The 17426-nt window shown below is 38.1% G+C and overlaps 1 protein-coding gene across 1 annotated transcript in view; it reads right to left on the bottom strand.

The window, feature by feature from the left end:
• Positions 1-15045, bottom strand: part of IRAG2 (inositol 1,4,5-triphosphate receptor associated 2) — a 38958-nt gene extending 23913 nt beyond the window's left edge. Inside the window, exons 1-15 of the mRNA XM_031555277.2 lie at positions 14433-15045; positions 13624-13734; positions 12700-12880; positions 12395-12471; positions 12232-12310; positions 11043-11201; positions 9744-9861; positions 8302-8352; positions 6630-6707; positions 6123-6179; positions 4364-4423; positions 4190-4254; positions 3999-4098; positions 2376-2489; positions 2024-2125 (exon numbers count right to left, since the gene is read on the bottom strand). Coding sequence (XP_031411137.2) covers positions 2024-2125; positions 2376-2489; positions 3999-4098; positions 4190-4254; positions 4364-4423; positions 6123-6179; positions 6630-6707; positions 8302-8352; positions 9744-9861; positions 11043-11201; positions 12232-12310; positions 12395-12471; positions 12700-12880; positions 13624-13734; positions 14433-15024 — 1944 coding nt within the window. The 5' untranslated portion in view covers positions 15025-15045. The remainder of the gene's footprint in view (positions 1-2023; positions 2126-2375; positions 2490-3998; positions 4099-4189; positions 4255-4363; positions 4424-6122; positions 6180-6629; positions 6708-8301; positions 8353-9743; positions 9862-11042; positions 11202-12231; positions 12311-12394; positions 12472-12699; positions 12881-13623; positions 13735-14432) is intronic.
• Positions 15046-17426: the final 2381 nt, after the last annotated feature.

The raw sequence follows: 17426 nt of genomic DNA, 5'->3' as shown, positions 1-17426 counted from the left end.
AGCTTCAAACAAAAGAAAAACAGCGCATAACGGACTACACTACAGAACTAAAAAAGCCTGAGCATTTTCATTAGATAGGTTTAATGGAGTGACACGGGACATGGCCATGAGCAAATGCCCACATCCTGAAGATAAGTTCCTCAGCCAAAGCAGGCAGCACGTGCTGTTAGAAATACCATAGCTTGACATAAGTGGCAGAGACCTACATCAAGATGTTATGCTGTACACATGTCCCATCTTCCAGCAGGAAAGAGGCAAAAAATGTTTTTACTGTCATCATGTATATATGATAATATACACATAAATACACATATACACACATATTTGAAATTTACTTGTCTATAACAATTTAAAACGTTCCAGCAAAGCACGTACATAATGTATTTTACAGAAGATAAGGGGTAAAAAAAGTGTTTAAGCTTAAAGTGACAGTGGGTGGTCCCAGTTTCCAAAGATCTCACCGTTTTTTCTACAAAAACTTCCTGTAAGACTGAAAAGAGTACTTTTTTTTTCTTGCATCTTCTATTGTTCAGCTCCCTGTACCATATTTCCCACACATCCACTGCATTCTAAGTGAAGACAATATGCTCGACATGAAATCATTTCATGTTTCCAGAACCTTGAGGATGGGAGACCTATTTTTAAAGCATCCTGCTATTTCCTGAACCTCTGCTACTCTAGTTCCTAATTGTATAAAACTCTGTGAGCCAGAATAGGTCAATACTCAAAACAAAGTTCTCAGCTTTACATGTTTAATGGGAATACAACCATGTCATGAAAGGTAAATCAACATGCATCTTTCAGCTGAGAAATACTGAAGGAGGAAGTTTTTCGAGACCAAAAACCTGAAGAAGTGCAGGAAGACTAGGTGACTCTAATAGTTGTTTCCTCCTGCCCAGGACAGGATGGAGAGGGGCAGCTATAATATTTTGCAACACTAGAGGAAAGAAAAAGGAGTATCTTTCTGCTTAAAAACTAACAGCTTAAAGCAGTATGTTTTGTGGTGTCACCTGTTATTACCCAAGTAGGTTTTGCATCTACTTAAGAAATAAAAAGATTATATATAGCATTAATATGCAGTACAATGGATTAGTGTGTAACAAAGTTCTTAACAGATTAGAGGAAAAAAAACTTACATCCAGTAAGGTGGCCATCAAGAAACTGCTGTTATGTGGAAAACTGGGGGAGAAAGAAGTCAGGGAGAGAACAAGAGCAAGAGGGTTGAGTAGTACCTGCAGACAGTTGCTAACAAAGGGAGAAGTTGTTCTTGCCACAGTTACTTTGATTCTATACCCTCAAGTCTTAAGAGAAAATGAGAGTAGTAGTAAGTATACATTATGCCCCATCCCTGGAGACATTCAAGGCCAGGCTGGTTGGGATCCTGGGCAACCTGAGCCAATGGGTGGCAGCCCTGTCCATGGCAGGAACTGATTGTGCTTTAAGGTTCCTTCCAACCCAAACTATTCCATGATTCTATGATTTTATGATTAAGTTTTATATTTCTGTAGAAACCTTTTCTGATGCACATCCAGTAATAGCTGAACATTTTGCTTTTTAAAAGAGAATCTGGTTGAAAAGCCTGCCTTCCTCCTCTTCCTGGTGGAGGAACCATCTGCCTTGTAGTCAAATAGAGTGAAAAGAGAAAACTGGTGTTTTAAAAACATACAAGTTTCAAACAATGGACAGAAAAGCTTCATAGCTCATACTACTGTGTTGTCATCTGACTTCAAACCTACTTGCTTCATCTACCCTTTCCTTCAAGCATCAAAGATATGTGTCATACAAGACAAGTCAGGAAAAGCCCAGCAGTTGAGTAAAAAGCTATTTCTTCTCTGTCCTCCCACCACTCACTAAGAGTCAGAACAAAAAACATACTTTTCCCTATACAGCCATATCTGACCCATAAATGGACTGCCATGACCTCTAATAACACATATAGGATGCAACAGTATGATATACTGGGACCATACAGAAAACTTCAGGCAAGTCTGACAGAAAATAGTATTAGAGAAATGTTACTTACCATAAGTTTTCGCTCCCAGGCCTGCTGCACGTTCACATCAGGATCTTCTACCCGTTCTAAAGAAGTCTTGATAAGCTCCTCTGCTGCAGAAGCTTCTTCTTGCTGAAAATAAAGATTAAAAAAATAATCCAAAATTCTAGTCTAGTGCTACTCATAATCACTCAATTAATAAGCAGTAGAATAGTAGATGCCAAATAATATTGTTAGAAGTGCCCCAACTCTACATCCAAATAAGTTGCATTTACTTTTTGTAAAAAGAGTGAATATGAGCTGATTAATAATGTTTGAAAGGGTTGTAATTAAAAGACTGACAACAGACCACAGCCTTACTCATATAAGCTAGATCACTGACCAGGTTTTGCATGACAGCCTTAAACTTTTCTCCTGCATATTCAGGTCCCTGAAGTAAGAACAGTACTTCACGGTCCAGTGTTTCATCCAGGGACATCCATTCAGTCTTGGTAATCTTTGAAGACACAGAAAAGCCAGCTAGCTTATTTTGACATCCTTATTACAGACCAGCATCAGTGACATTTAGATTTCTCTGAAGTATCCTAGCATTGTATTTACCAGAAGGTCAGAGCTACTGAAACTTGAAGCCTGCAAAAGCTTTTCAAACACATTATGTCCTGGAGATTTAGTAAAAGAAAAAAAGCAAGCAAGCCAAGCTCCTGAATGATCCAATATAAGTTAAGTCAGAAGCAGGCAAGAAGTCAATACTTGTTTTCCCCTTATTCAGAGTAGGTTTTACCAAGTGAAGTAAAAGCAAGAACTCCTACTTCCTTTACAGGTCATTAGGTGGAGTTGTATCTCATTCAGTATTTGAGAGGTAAACACAACAACTTCTGCAGCTGTGCAGAGTTGCAATAGGTAACAGCACATTACTTTTGAATCAGAGGTGTCCAGCCAAATATACCTCTTACTCCTGGACCTGCATTTTCAGTCCTTCACAGGATCTTCTCCCTCAAATGCTACCTACTTCTTGGAAAATGCAGCAAACAAAATCAAGTAGCAAAGTTATAGCGAAGACTTACAGGGAAATAATTAAAAAAATAAAAATCACTGCAATAAGACATTTGTTATCAGCTCTGCTGAATAACTTGCATCTGAAGAGAAAATAACATTGCAAGGAAGGACAGGACTCCATGGAATGCTTTTAGGGAAGTGGGCACAGAATAGCTGAAACCAAAACCACAACATAAAGTAGACTGCTGGTGCAGCAGTTCTCCACCAGAGTACTGAAAAGCTACGAGAATCAGAGATTGAACTTCCAGTGTGCATGACCAAAGTGCTGTTCACAGAAATTAACTGCAGAGGACACAAGCAACACTACATCTCCAACCCAATAGGCACAACTGCACCACTAAGATTCATCAGCTTGTGCCTGGCTCATCAGAAGAATCCCTCTCACACTCTCTTCTGAGTTACTATCAAAAGACTTCAGACAGCTGGGGAGGACTTCCAGATGCAAGGAACATCGTTCCCATTGAGAGGCAAAGGAATGCTACCTGCAAATAGATGCTCGTCAGTTTTTAAAGAATAAATTAAATGAAGACTACAACCTTCTCAGCTGTTTACTTTGGTGCTCAGTCTTTTTCTCTACGCTAAGTTTCAAGAAACATCTGTCCTCCCGCAATGCAAAGACATTGTTTGTGTCCAGTGTAGGCAGTATTTACTTTCTTCATTAGCCTGTTAAATGTTTGATGACTCATCTCCTGTCACTCTCTTCTTCTGCCAGCTAAATAAGTGACCATAGTTCTTTCAGATACACATCTGCAAATGTTTGCTCTGCTTTTATGTGGGCTTTCTCTGACATGCTTAAAACAACACTCTAACCCTCACATTTAATGCTTATGTGCTAGGACTAATGAATCCTAACTCCGGGATTATCTAAAAATCTGCAGAGAATGAGCTTTGTTTTTAATTTACTGATGCAAGACAACTGGGATAAGATTCAATAGGATCTGATTCACACCTCAGAAGACTGAGCAAGCTCCAGTTCACAGTCCAGAGAATTCATCTCTTCAGAAATACTGCCATTAACTTTGCTCATCAACGGGAAGCTCAAACCACTTCTAAAAGAAAAAGGAGAAAATAAAAATAAGAATCAATCCTTTCTGATTTTTTCATTAACTATTTTTCCCGGGGCTTGCTCTCAATACTCACGAGATCAACTCTTGCTGCATGTGCCGCATGTTCTCCAGCAGCTTACTCTTTTCTGCCCGCAAAGTCTAAAACATATTTATCAGACCTAGTTAGAGAGTTAGTCTGGCATGCAGAGGCAGCACAGGATATGCACATTTCCCCCCATATAGACAATAACTAAGCTTATTTCCATACCTCTATAATCGAGGTACACTCCACGATAGTTAATTTCAGTTCTTTGATGTCCTGCTCCTTCTGCAAAGAACGTGGAGAAAAGCTTTAACGCATACAACCTGATAACTAGCACACTGACCTGTAGTTGTAACTATTGATTTTGTAGTATTGTTTTAGTTACAAAGCATACTCAGCATTACACCACAGCTGCAAGCTGCAGAAGAATGCCTCATCTACTAGCCAACAGGAAGCACTTGGAAGATCTTTTTCAGAACTCCTAGAATTAAGGGCATAGGAAAATGCTTTCCAGGTGCTATGTTTTAATTTATCAGTTACCTGGTTGCTGTATCAGCATTCTGCTTCTAGTTAGAAATCTGGACCATATCATGCAAAACACAAATTTTTTTTTTTTTTTTAAACCAACTCATCCTTAAATTTACTTGTTTAATTTCCATAGCTTTCATGATTAAAGGCATGGGGCTTTGTAAATTAAACAATGCCTAATGGAAGGCTGACAGAGAACATATCAACTCTCACAACAAGACTGACTTGGTAGAAGTAGCATGATGCACCGGGCTTCAGTTGCACTATGTGCTGTACAGACAACTGAAACTTTCCTGGAGAAAACAGGAACTTGAAGTAAAGAGCTGTGTTCTCCCACCCCTTTAATGAGTTCTACCTTCTCTTCTCACTTGTTTTCAGTGAGCTGAAACTATTTCTCTTTGGACACAGAGCTATGGTTTTTTTGTTGTTGTTGTTTTGCTTTTTAATAAAAATACCTTTGAGGTAAACCCTTGTCCCACTGATCCTAAAGCCAACTATTTGTTGATTTCAGATTTTCCACACCAATTTCCTCAAGTTGATGTAAACCAATCACCCCTGACCTACAGAAACACATACTCTAGTATTCAGCATTTAATATTCCCTTCTTGACGACAGACTAAATAAACATTGAAAAGAAGAATACATAGAACGCAAAAGTTTAAAGTTGTTCAAATAGGGAAAAGTACAAGCTATTAAGCTGCTTCTGGGAGCAGAAGTGAGTGTGAGAAGAACACCTTATCAGCTATAAAGTTACCAGCTGGATCACAATTTGATTCTGTCTTGTCACTATTTGAATTCAAACCATACTCTTATCGTGGCGAACTGATAATCAAGTATTTCATCAGCTGATTTAGAACATCTTCAGCTAAGTGGAAACTTCATTAGCCCGGAAAGTACTTTGCATAATTTACTATGCCAAAACCTGCATGTGGTCTTGTGTTTTTGTATTTAAGTACAAAATGCAAGTACAAAAACCCATCACAAAAGTAGTTAACTAGGCTTTCCTGAAGTGTATAGATCTGAATATGGAGAAGACAGATTTTTTTTTTTTCCACTGAGTTCTGGATCACTATTTCCATTTTGACACAAAATTAAGCCATTTAAAGCTAATTAGATGATGGAGAAAGATAATTTGCAGGTACATTCTTTTACTGTCTAGTGAAAGAAGTAGCCTTCAGAAGTCTCTGCATTTTTTTTTCCCCTGAAGTTTGTTTTAAAAGATTCTTTTTTTTTATTTTTAATAAGGAACAGCAAATTCCAGCAACCTTTAGTTATGCTGACTCACTATCAGGTTCTAAAGCAGATCTCGCCTACTTTGAAGACATTTATAGGATCAGGTTCTGTCATGTGAGAACACTAGAAAACAAAGCACTACAGCAAAGACCACAGCCTTGCCTTTTTGTAAAGCATCCCATCTCAGTATTTTTAAGGCATCAATAAAACAAAAGCAACTAACCTGGATTAAGCTTGCCTCTTTATTCACCACAGTGCTCTCATAGATATGTACCTGCACCTGAAGAGTGCAGAGAACAAAGTCATCAGCGTGAACTATAACACAATTCTATTCTTACCTAGCATGATTATATCTCAAAGTTCAAATCTTGCACCCAATTAAAAGTGTTCTAAGGTCTCAGTCAACCCTACTCTTTTCTTGTCTGTCTGGGCCAGCAGTATCAGCAACATTAGCCAGAGTGCAACTTCCTAATGCATCTCCTCAAACAGTGAAGAAAGGGTTTTCTGAAAGTTTAACTTTGAGGGATAAAATAAAAATGTGGTTTGCCTATATTGCCCAGATTTTAGCCTCTAGACAGCAGCTTCCATTGTCAAAGCTGTCTAACTGGCCAAATTAGGATCATGCTGCATTTCTTTAATACACACAGGTTCAGGGTTATCTACTTCTCAGAGAACAAAGCTAGACCTGAGTAAACCATAGTCTAACTTCTCATGTCTCCTGAAATCTTACTTGAAGTTCTGCTGCATTTTTGGAGAGATCCAAAATCTTCTTTTGAAGTCCATCAGTGTCCACGCTATTCCTAACGTTCTGAACAAAATAGAGAATGTTTAGGCACAGCTGAACAGATTGACAGCTTCTCTTTGAAGAAACTAGGAATAATAACACCTCCACCCCCAAGATACTGCCTACTCTAAAGCAGTAACAGCATTTATGCACATACAAACTTTATTCTCCTACTTCCTCTCATGCTTCTACACCTTTCAAAATAAGAGTCTGATGCTGCAAACATGTTGGACAATAGGAATTGCACTGTCATTTTTCGCTTATCTGTTTGTTTTTTTTTTTTTTCCTTCAGCAAGTCCTAGAAGTTGAAGGCAAAAAAATGCAAGTTTTTAGGGTAACAACCTCTATTTTAAAGGCAAGTATTCACTGTAGACAAGGTTTTAGTCAGAAAGCCAAATTGTAAGGGTGAAATTAACTTGATGACACCAGCATCTCCACTTCAGTTCAAAGCAGACTATTTCTCATCTACGTGAGCTAAGCTTGTCCTACTGGAATAGTTCCTATTTCCCAGTTTCTCCAAAACACTATTTGAAGTGAAAGACGAAGTGCCAGAAGAGACCAGCAAGCTTTTCAGGCCCACCACGAGTGTAAGAACAGAAACATGCTGTTAATCAATGTCTGTTGAGACATACTAGTATTTGAGAAAGACTAATCTCAACATAGCAAGCATGCAGTGAACAACTACTACATAGTATATAAGTATATAGTATAACTAGTATATAGTATGCTAAATATGCGTGTATGTATATACACATACACACACTATATATATATATATATATATATATATATATAGTTAGTGGGAACTATTGGTAACGAGCAGATGGTTGGACTGGGTGATCCTGTGGGTCTTTTCCAACCTTGGTGATTCTATGATTCTATATTTTGGCATGATGATAGATTCCCAAAACCATATTTTTAGATTACTTTTTATGATCTGTTTCTGTAATCTCACTTTAAATACCATACAAGTACAGTCTGTAAGCAAATATTAAAATTTTATCATCTGACAAGGAGTTCTTTATCTAAGTAAATATTCTATAAAGTAAGAATTAAAAACTCCCCTCTGAAAAGAAGCACCAAAAAAACAACAAACAAACAGCCTATAGAGAGCTCCATTAGCCTCCTGCGGATCCACTACTGGCCAAGGACTGATCTGGGACTGGAATTCCCAGCCATCATATTTCTTAGAACTACAGCTCCATAAAGAACTCCTCCTTTGGATCTTACAGGAGAGTTACAGAAGTGAGTATCAATCAAAAAGTGTTAACTGGAGGTTGTTTTGATATCGAGTTAGTGTATTCATAACTGTACAAACTAAGCTTAGTTGAAGTTTGTTTCTAAAACTCTGAATTTGAAAAAAAGTCAAGAGCTGCTTTTATCCCATGCCCTCATGCTTCCCACCTCATACTCTTGCTTGTCCAGCCAGTGGAAAGTCTGAAGCATAGTACAATTTCAAGATAACGAGTACTACAGCAAATCATTCTTGTTAAACATAAGATATCTTGACAATCCAATTAGCATATCAGGCTTCAAAGCCTCACCAAAAATTTAGTAATTAGTAATGAGCTTTTAGCTAGACAAGAACATGTACTTGCAAGGTCATTATTTATTTTACCTCTTCTTGAAGAGAAGCTATTTTGATGAGAAGAGATTGATTTTCTTTTTCCTGATTAATAGAAAAAAAAACAAACAAAAAGAAACAGAACAGTCATTTTTAGTACATCAAGTTCAAAATCCAAAGCCAAACTAAGCAAAAGCATTGGAGCACAAACACATAAGGCCCACACAAAGCTCTTTGCATTCCTTTGTCTCAGAGAGAAGAACAGGGAGTGCTGAAACTTATGCAGCTTCTATACTAGCTGAACTCAGAGTGACTCCAACAGTTCAAATCAGAATAAAACTTAGACCACTAGATGATAGGAAGAAGGAATTCAAGGTCAGAGAAAGCAAGGGTAGTTATGCTCATGTTTGAGTTCAGACAAGTCTGAAAACCTTGTGTGTCATATTATATTTCTCCATCACTGCCTCCATTTCAAAGGAAGAAGAATAGTAGTGTTCTACTCAGTGCCTCCACAGTTCAGGGGACAATAACTAAGTGTCTTGTAAGCAGAACTACAGAACTTCTCATATTTCTCTCTCCTACTCTATCTCCTCCTCACAAGGAGGAGACTGTATAAACCAAACCAGAAAACAGAAAAGAAATGCATGCACAGCGGAGCAGAATAGCTCCTCTGCATGGACTTCTTTTTGCTTTCATGTAAATGCCCATCTAAATACTGTGCCCCAACAGCAGCACACAGCTGTGGAATTTTATAGCTACTCCCATGCAACAAGACAGTAGTCACTGAACATTGTGCATGGTAGCAACACAGAAATATGTTCTTCAGCCAGACTGTGCTCTGGCATCTAGTGACACCTGCTAAAGCTGCTGCAGCATCAACATCTCTGATGCTTTACATATCTTACAATCACATGGGCTTTGCCACTCAGACATCTAGTGTGCAATTCAAATGCCTTCATGTGGGCTTCTTGTGCTGTATGAGAGATGCTGTCTGGCTTCTGGCTGTCAGGTCAGAATAGACAGATGTCCATTGGGCCCTTGCTATTGGTACCAGCTCATAATTGATAATTCCAAGAGCCCAACTGATGACTTTGAAAAAAAAAAAAAAGCTCCTTTGTGTGTGCATGTGAACAGAGCCTCTCACCCTGATGGTTCTTTAAAAAAGTGCAACACCTAAACTTCTGGCAGAACACTGCAAACATTAAATTAGATGGAGCTTAATGATGGCAGTGTGGTTATCATTAACAACAGCTCTCAATGTCAACTTCCATGGTAGGCTGACCCTTTTAAATCTTTACCCCAGTTTATGTTAGTTCCATACAATAACTTCACAGTGTTTTACTGTGAAGCCACATTTTGAACATATTTAAATGCCTCAGTACCTACTGACAAAGGGAAAGCCATATTACTGAGTTTTTATGGTCTGAATGGTCACGTCAGTGTTACAGATGGCATGAGAAATTGTGCAACATCACCTGAGAAGTAAGAGCACCTACCAGCTGTTTATTCTGACAAAGTATCTTCTGCCCCTTCTCTTCCAAAAGGTTCAGGTTGTTCTTTGCTTCTTCTAGTTCTTCTTCCAGTGATTTGGCTTTCAGCACAGAATGCTGGATGCTATTTGGAGGGAAATAAATCCAAGTTACATGTGGTCATTAGATAGGGCTGACATACTAAGAACATTGTATTTTTAGAAGCTGTTTGGGACTTATTCTTTGGCACAGATACTTAACAAAAGTTACCGGCTCTGCTTTGTTAAGTAAAGGCTCACAGATTCATTATCTGCTTTATCACATCTCTTCCACACTTGCAATAAGGGAAGAGAGCCCAAGCAGACATAGCACTAAAGACAGTATGCTTTTGTTTGCATTCATCTACCAATCTAGTTTACTGTAGTCAAATACCAGATTAACTTGTTCAATTTTTTTTGCTCTGCTAACAATGAAGTATTGAAGATAAGAAAGCCATTTCAATTCAGTTTTCAAGGATAAGCTTCGTATCATGTTATTTTCTCAGCCTGATACCCTAGCCTATATACATTTAGTCAGTGTGGCAAAGCCCTTTTTCTGCCTAGCCCTGCGCTGTGCAGCATCACAAAGCAGACAGTCTGACATGAGGGCACACATCCCACACCAGCAGTGCTGCAGGCCTGTCGCCTTAATATCCCCAGAAGATGTTGGGAATGTTTTGACAGTTGGCATAACTACATCACATTTGAATTAATTGGCTAAGGTGAACATTATCAACTCACTAAAAGTAGCCCTATACTCATGGCATTGATGGTTCCTCTGGCTGCAGCAATACTTGCCAGTGAGACAACATACTTTAGTTCCTCACAGAACTAGCAGAATAGCTCTTACACAGTGATTTCCTCCCTGCTTGGCAGCAAGCAAAATGAATAGTTCCCCTCAAAACGGAGCACAGAACTGGAAACTTTACAGGGCATAACTCTTCTCTTGGTAAGATTAAAAACTGAGGTGACCGGGTGAAAGTCTTATTTACCCTTCAAGTTTATTTATATTTACTCTAAAAGTTTGCCTAGTTGCAAGTCAGCCTGCAAGAACCAGGCTAAAAAAAAAAAAAAAACGAGTAACTGTTTTAATAAAGACCAGGAGGTACAGAGCAGAACAATCAGGCAAGAGGATTAAGCCTCACAAATGCAATATCAAGCCAAGAAAGTTGCTGGCATGAAGCACTAGTGAGGCTGCAAGCACAAAGCAAGGCTGGACTACTAGGTAGAATATAGATCCACCCACATTACATTACACAGTAGAACAGATGGTGCCAGGGTCTCCCACCTTTTTATTTGTTGGCATAAATTCTCATTATCTGCCAGTAATTTGTTGTTGGTCTCATCCACAGCTTCCAGGGTAAGCTTCAGCTTGTTGTTCTCTTCCTGAAGCTTCAGGTTGTTGTACTGCAGGTCTGCGACACAGGTTATCAAGTCGGACGTCTCCCTGTTTCAGTACCAAAACCAGAGGAAAAACAAACAAACAAAAAAAACAACAAAGTCAAGGAAAGTGACTAACTTAAGACTTTTTTTTTTTTTTTTAAAGTCCTGAAGCTGAGTGGCAGCAATTAGAGGGGCAAGATGATGGCTCATAAAGGACTTTCAATGCTTGCAGTGAACAGCCATTTGCAGTCAAAATCTAAAGTATCAAATCATGTTTAGGTAAGTTCTAAAACTCCACACACACTAGCACTAGACAAATATTTTGTCTTTAAGAAGTGTTTTTAACTCCCTACAATGAAAGTACGTCACCAGGTGAGTGTCACATCCATATGCCTGCAGGACAGCACCTTCAGCCTTCACTTTTACCCACTCTTAGGCTTTAGCTAATACTTCTAACTTCTTGAGTTCTGAGTCCTTTCACTTCTCCAAAACCACCCTGCAACTACACTTTCAACTGAAACTTGAACAATGATCACTTTTCTGAGGTCCTAAAAATGAGAGAAGTGTCAGAAAGTAGATCTGAAGATTCGTGACTACACAAAATGCAAAAAGCAATCTTTGAAAATTCCAGCATTAAGTACTTCTTTGGATCAACTTAATCCAAATCTGAGACATGATTATTAATCAACAAATAACCTAAGCAAAACTAATTATCAGGTTTTTCAGGAGATAACAGTTTCTATTTTCATGCACCTAAGAACTTGGGGAAAAAAAAATAAATTCAGGAAAGAGGAAGAGAAAATTTAAAATGGAAAAAACAAAACCCATGATTTTCCCTCTCAGAAAAACTCTGATCACAGGAAATTAAGAAGGCAGACAGACACAAAAGGACTAAGATACCAGTTGGGAAAGTTACTACTGTTTTTCACTTTGAGTAGAAGCTGTGAGGAAGAATATGGCACTATCAAGAGCATCAGGATTTCCACCAAAATAGTTTTCGAAACCATCAGCTTCAGTGGTTCTAGGAATTTCTCTTAAGTAATCCAAGGATAAGAGTACTAAGTTCTGCAAAAGAACTGCTTTAACAGACTTACATGTCTCCTTTGGACACATCACCCCCAAATGCCTCCAAGCTTCCTGACGTAACATTCATCCAAAGAGGTGTCTTTTTTACTGAAAAAGATTTCATTTTTCCATTCGTTATGGAATAAAAACACAGTATTCTGATACTATTCAAGAAAGTAAAGTGGTTTGCACCTTCAAAAGTGTTTTTATGTACTTTAAACTCCAGGTCTTCTATGCTTGCTGTTGGTTCTTCAGTAGCACTATCATCCCTGAAATACAGGCGCATCAAGAGTCACATCCAAGAGTATGAAAGAGGAGCTTGTTGATCTTGCCTACCAAATAGTAACACTTAAAGTTTTCAGCCAAACACCACCCCACCTCGTGGTCATGACTGGACCTCATGAACATGTTCCAAAGTACAGGAAGTACAAACCACAGGAAAACTTTCTACTCTCCCATTTTCACAAAAAATTTGAGATAAAATAAGAAACTCTTACCACTTCCTCTTACAGTCTTCAATCCACTCTTTCATGATGGCATGATACGTTTCAAGGTCCACAGAGACATCTTTCTGATCTGGGTCGAGCATGTTGCACAGCTCTTCAAGACCACTGTCTTCTAGTCCTCGACTTGTTGTGTGTCTCAAATAATCCACTATGTTGGAAACTGCTACTTTTCCTGAAATAGATATGTTGGACCATGTACCAGACTGTGAAGACTAGTAGGCTAATGAAAAAAAGCTGCAAGAGGGCCTCCTACTGATCTGCCTTAGTGAACACAAAATTACCCTCTAGAGCTGTAGACAAGCAATCAGTCACTACAGCTCAAACGAAATGTTTGTTGTTGCTGTTTATTTTTCTTTCCTTCTTCCCCTAATGCAGAAGCATGAAAGTTAAGTTACTAATTCTGCAGACTTCAGTTTGAGAAGAACAAACATGCCTTATTTGCTGTGTTACTGCATTCAGGCCACTCATCAAATTGAGCAAAACATGTGACTGACATCATCTTACTCTGCTGGACTCTTCTGTCTAACAATGTTAGTCACGTTTGAGATGGAACTTGGAAGAATAACCTCCTGCTCTGAAGCTTCCCAGAGTTCTTTCCTAATGAGGAACACTCTGTAAGAAATAAGGGGTCATTTCCAATATGGCTGATTGGCAGAAATGCTTGCTCCTCTACTTGCTCTGCCTACTGTACAGCAAGTTACCTGGGGTGGAGGAGAAATAAGGGGAGAAGGGAAGGGATGTACCGTATAAAAAAGACACGATTATATGATATGCCACATACACAGCCACCTAACTAAGGCAGCTACTCTTTCTAAACATAACACAGATTACCAGGCCCCAAGCTGTAACACGATCTTAGTTTTAAAAATGTATTGGCTGAAAGCTGAAAAACAGCAACAAAAAGCACTGACAAACCTGTATGTTTAATGTCACACGCATAGAATATGGTGGTCAGTAAGTCTTCTTCACAGATCAAGCTCACATCATACATGTCATCAGTTTTGCAGCCCTGTGACTGCTTCTGTCCTGTGAAGAATAAGTTTGTCATTATCCATCTTTATTTGCTCATAGTAATTTTCATGCATGATACCTTCTAACTGCAGTATTGTTTCTGCAATAGCATAAGCCTGCACAGCATACTACAGTTTGAACAACAAGCATTTTTTCAGGTGACAAAAAAAAAAACCAAACAACAAATAACAGCAGGAAAACTGATGATAGCTGAGGATTTGAATTTGGGAACCAACCTACATGTCTACTTCCACACATGCACGTTTGGGAACTCTAGCTTTTCCTTTGCTTAAGGCAAATATTACATAAATAGAACACGTTATGAAGCCAAGTCTCTATTTCTTCCCTTCCAATCTTCTCATCTCTCGGTCAGGTTGAGACAACAAGCCCAAAACATCAATAATAAGAATTAAAAAAAAAAATCCATACGTATGCTTTGATCTTTTTATATTAAAGGTGGACTATACAGATAGCTAAAGCCCCCTCTCCTCAACAAGGAATCAAGAAGTCTGAAGTAGTATTTTTTATTCACGTTTTACATTGAGATTCACATTTCTCAGGGAGAAAAAATGAGATTGCGTTCAGCTTTTTAACAAACTTACTAGGTTAGACTTATCCTAAGACATATTGTTACCCATTTAAAAAGTAAAGAAATTAATCTGTTTAAGCATTAAGTTTATATATTCAGAAGCTTTTGTTTCCAGAACTTTTACCTCTTTCACTCAGAGATAATCTCTTTGGCACAGGAGGCTGGATCGCAGGACTTTCCAACTTTTTATCAGATGCAAACAACAGTAAATGTGGACTGGACGTCATGTACTTCTGTTTGCGGTGCACATCTTCAGATTCAATGCTTGCTAAAGCACGCTGGTTTTGGGCATTCTCCTCTCTGGATGTGAAGTAAGGTGGAGAACAGTTGTCCATGGCACATACTGGCAACCATGTGTTGCTAGTCCTCTCTTCCCTTTTTAAGACAGAGTACGTAGCATCTGCAGAGCTGCAGTCCGAGATACGTCTGGAACAAGGTGACAGCAACTGGAAGTCTGCAGAGAAAACACTGTCACTGCTGGGACTGAAGAAGGGGGGACTGGTACTATTACGACTTCTGAAAGTTCTTTTCTTCAGTATTTCTTCTAGATTTTTTTTGATATTGCACTGTGGACTATCAAAGTTGTGAGACTGAAATTTTGGTATTTGCAAAGCAGGGTTAGAGACTTGATCCATCATTTGGATTGATTTGATCTTCCTGCATATACTGTCCACTGGGTTGTGATGCCGTTTGTTAGCACCACGTTCTGCAGACATTATCAATTCCCCACTCTTGCAAAGTATCTGAAAAGAACAAGGACAGATGTAACAGTCAGAACAATGGGCACACATCCTTAGTGCCATCTTGTTCACTGAGCAGAGAGCTCAAAGCTTTGGTATCAAGGGATGTGAAAATCCTTAGTCCTCATACCAATATGACAGCAGCCTTCAACTACAACATGTGGTTCCCCAGGGAACTAGAAGTGCTGCAGATTTGGAAGGGGTGGGAAACACAGGAAGAAATACATTTTGAAATCTTTCTACTCATTCTTAAATACAATAACCAAGACAAGCTGGATGGGGTTGTGAGCAACCTGGTCTAGATGGAGGTGTCCCTCCCTATAACAAGAGGGTTGGAACTAGATGATCTTAAAAGGTCCATTCCAACCCAAACCATTCAGTGATTCTGTAACCATGCCAAGGGGAAAAGGGAGGGTAAGGAATTAAAAATAAAAAAAAAGATAAACTAAAACTCCCCCCTCCAACATAACAGTTACCTATCTTCTTAAAGGGAGCAGTAAGCATCTTTACCCCCATCCTAGTTTATTTGAAATTTTTTATATATATATAAAAAATAAATTTATATTTATTTTTACATAAAATTTTTTATTTATATATTTAACATAGAGCATTTTATTATATCAAAAAAAAAAACATCAATAGAAATCCACATAACTTCCCTAGTTATTATTTCTGATCAAATTTGTAGCATATGCTTCCTCTTGATCCCATAGGATCAAGACTTCTGTTTAACAGCAACCAGCAACAGCTATTTCTCAAAGATATCTCCTACAGCTTTAGGTATTTGTAGATCTTAATTTCTTTCCATTGCATCTTTTTACTCAGATCAAGTATCATAAAACAAAATAAATGAATATCAGCTTCCCTAGGAGGTTAACTCCACATTTTCCCTTTAGATGCAGAAAAGTTGGTTTAAACAATTCTTTACTATTTTTTTTAAAGTCAAATATATATTTTTCTCTAATACAGTAACATGCTTCATTAGCATTTAGTATAAGAGATACTGCTTGTACAATCCTGTAGTGTAAAGAGGAAGATCACATGCAATTATTTATGAATCCAGACTACCAGCAAATACTCAGTGTTACTTCATCTACTGTAAGCTATGTACATACTAACTGCTTGGTTTCACAGATGGAGATCTTCACTGCTTAAGTTGTATTTTTTTTTCTTACTATTAATTCTTTAAGTAGCAGCATTTACATATTGACCACATCGTTGGTCTGAGCAACACTTTATGAGAAATAACAATAGTAAGATACTCAGCATGCTTTTTAAAGAAAAAAAATAAAAGTCCATTTTTAATTATCATTGTGGTTGATTTACAGAATTTAGTCCTAAAAGCAAATGCTAGAAAGTAATGCAGTTTCTTATATTAGAGATACACAACATACTTCAAATGAAAAAACATAAACACATTGCAGTTAGACTTAATTACATTCTTTAAGTGTACAAATGCCTTCAGATACAAGTAACTAATCATAAAAGAACACTGATCTCTTAACAGTAATGTCTTTTTAAGTATTATCTACATTTCCCTGATAAAAATTAGCATAAGACTTATACTCACAACAGCAGAATAGGATGCAGAAAAAATACCTTCACTTCCTCTCAGATAAGAATAGCACACACTAACTAACCCTATTTTAGCTGTTCCTCTGACTAGGACTTAAATGAAGGAACCTTGGTAGTGATTCAGGCAGAGAGGGTTCACCTGCTGGAAAATTACCTTAGCAAAGTACACCTGCTGCTGCTGCCACTCAGCTGTCAGGCCAATGGGGCAACAAGTTGCAATGAGGCACAAATAAAATCTCAGCATACAACTTTCTTGCTATCTTATTTGTTATCTTTTGCCCCTCCTGAGTGTGCTACCCAGATTTACAACACACTTAGTTTCACTACCCTAGTACTCCAATTTCTAAAGGGAAAATAACAATACAGTTTATTGCTCCCTCAGATCTGAGGTACCCTGGATGTTTCTCACTTCAATTAACAGTTTTCTTATTTTTCCCTAGTGCTGTAAGCTTTCAGGCAGCAGATCTCATTTAGTTTTTCCTGTACAGAAACTGAACAGAGAACGCAAAAATCATATAAAAACTCATAGCTCTTATCAGTTTTTAAAGGAAGGCAGAAGGTGAAATATATAGGTCTGAGGTGAAATGTGCAGGTTATAGAGTCTCTATGTTGCCATCTGATCTGAAACTTGGTTCTGTGAGAAAACAAGTTTTGCTATAAAGACTGCTAGCACACTTCTCTTTTCAACATTATATTCTCAATCAAGATTTGCTTTTTAACACTGTGGATCATTAGGTATATGTTTTACAAACAACAAGAAATAGAATCGGTTAATACAATGCTTTTGAGAGAACATTACTGCT

This window comes from Meleagris gallopavo, chromosome 1 (genome assembly GCF_905368555.1).
Source record: "Meleagris gallopavo chromosome 1, MGAL_WU_HG_1.1, whole genome shotgun sequence".
NCBI lineage: Eukaryota > Metazoa > Chordata > Aves > Galliformes > Phasianidae > Meleagris > Meleagris gallopavo.
The sequence above is the reverse complement of the archived record's forward strand: the minus strand, read 5'-3'. Positions and strand labels throughout refer to the sequence as shown.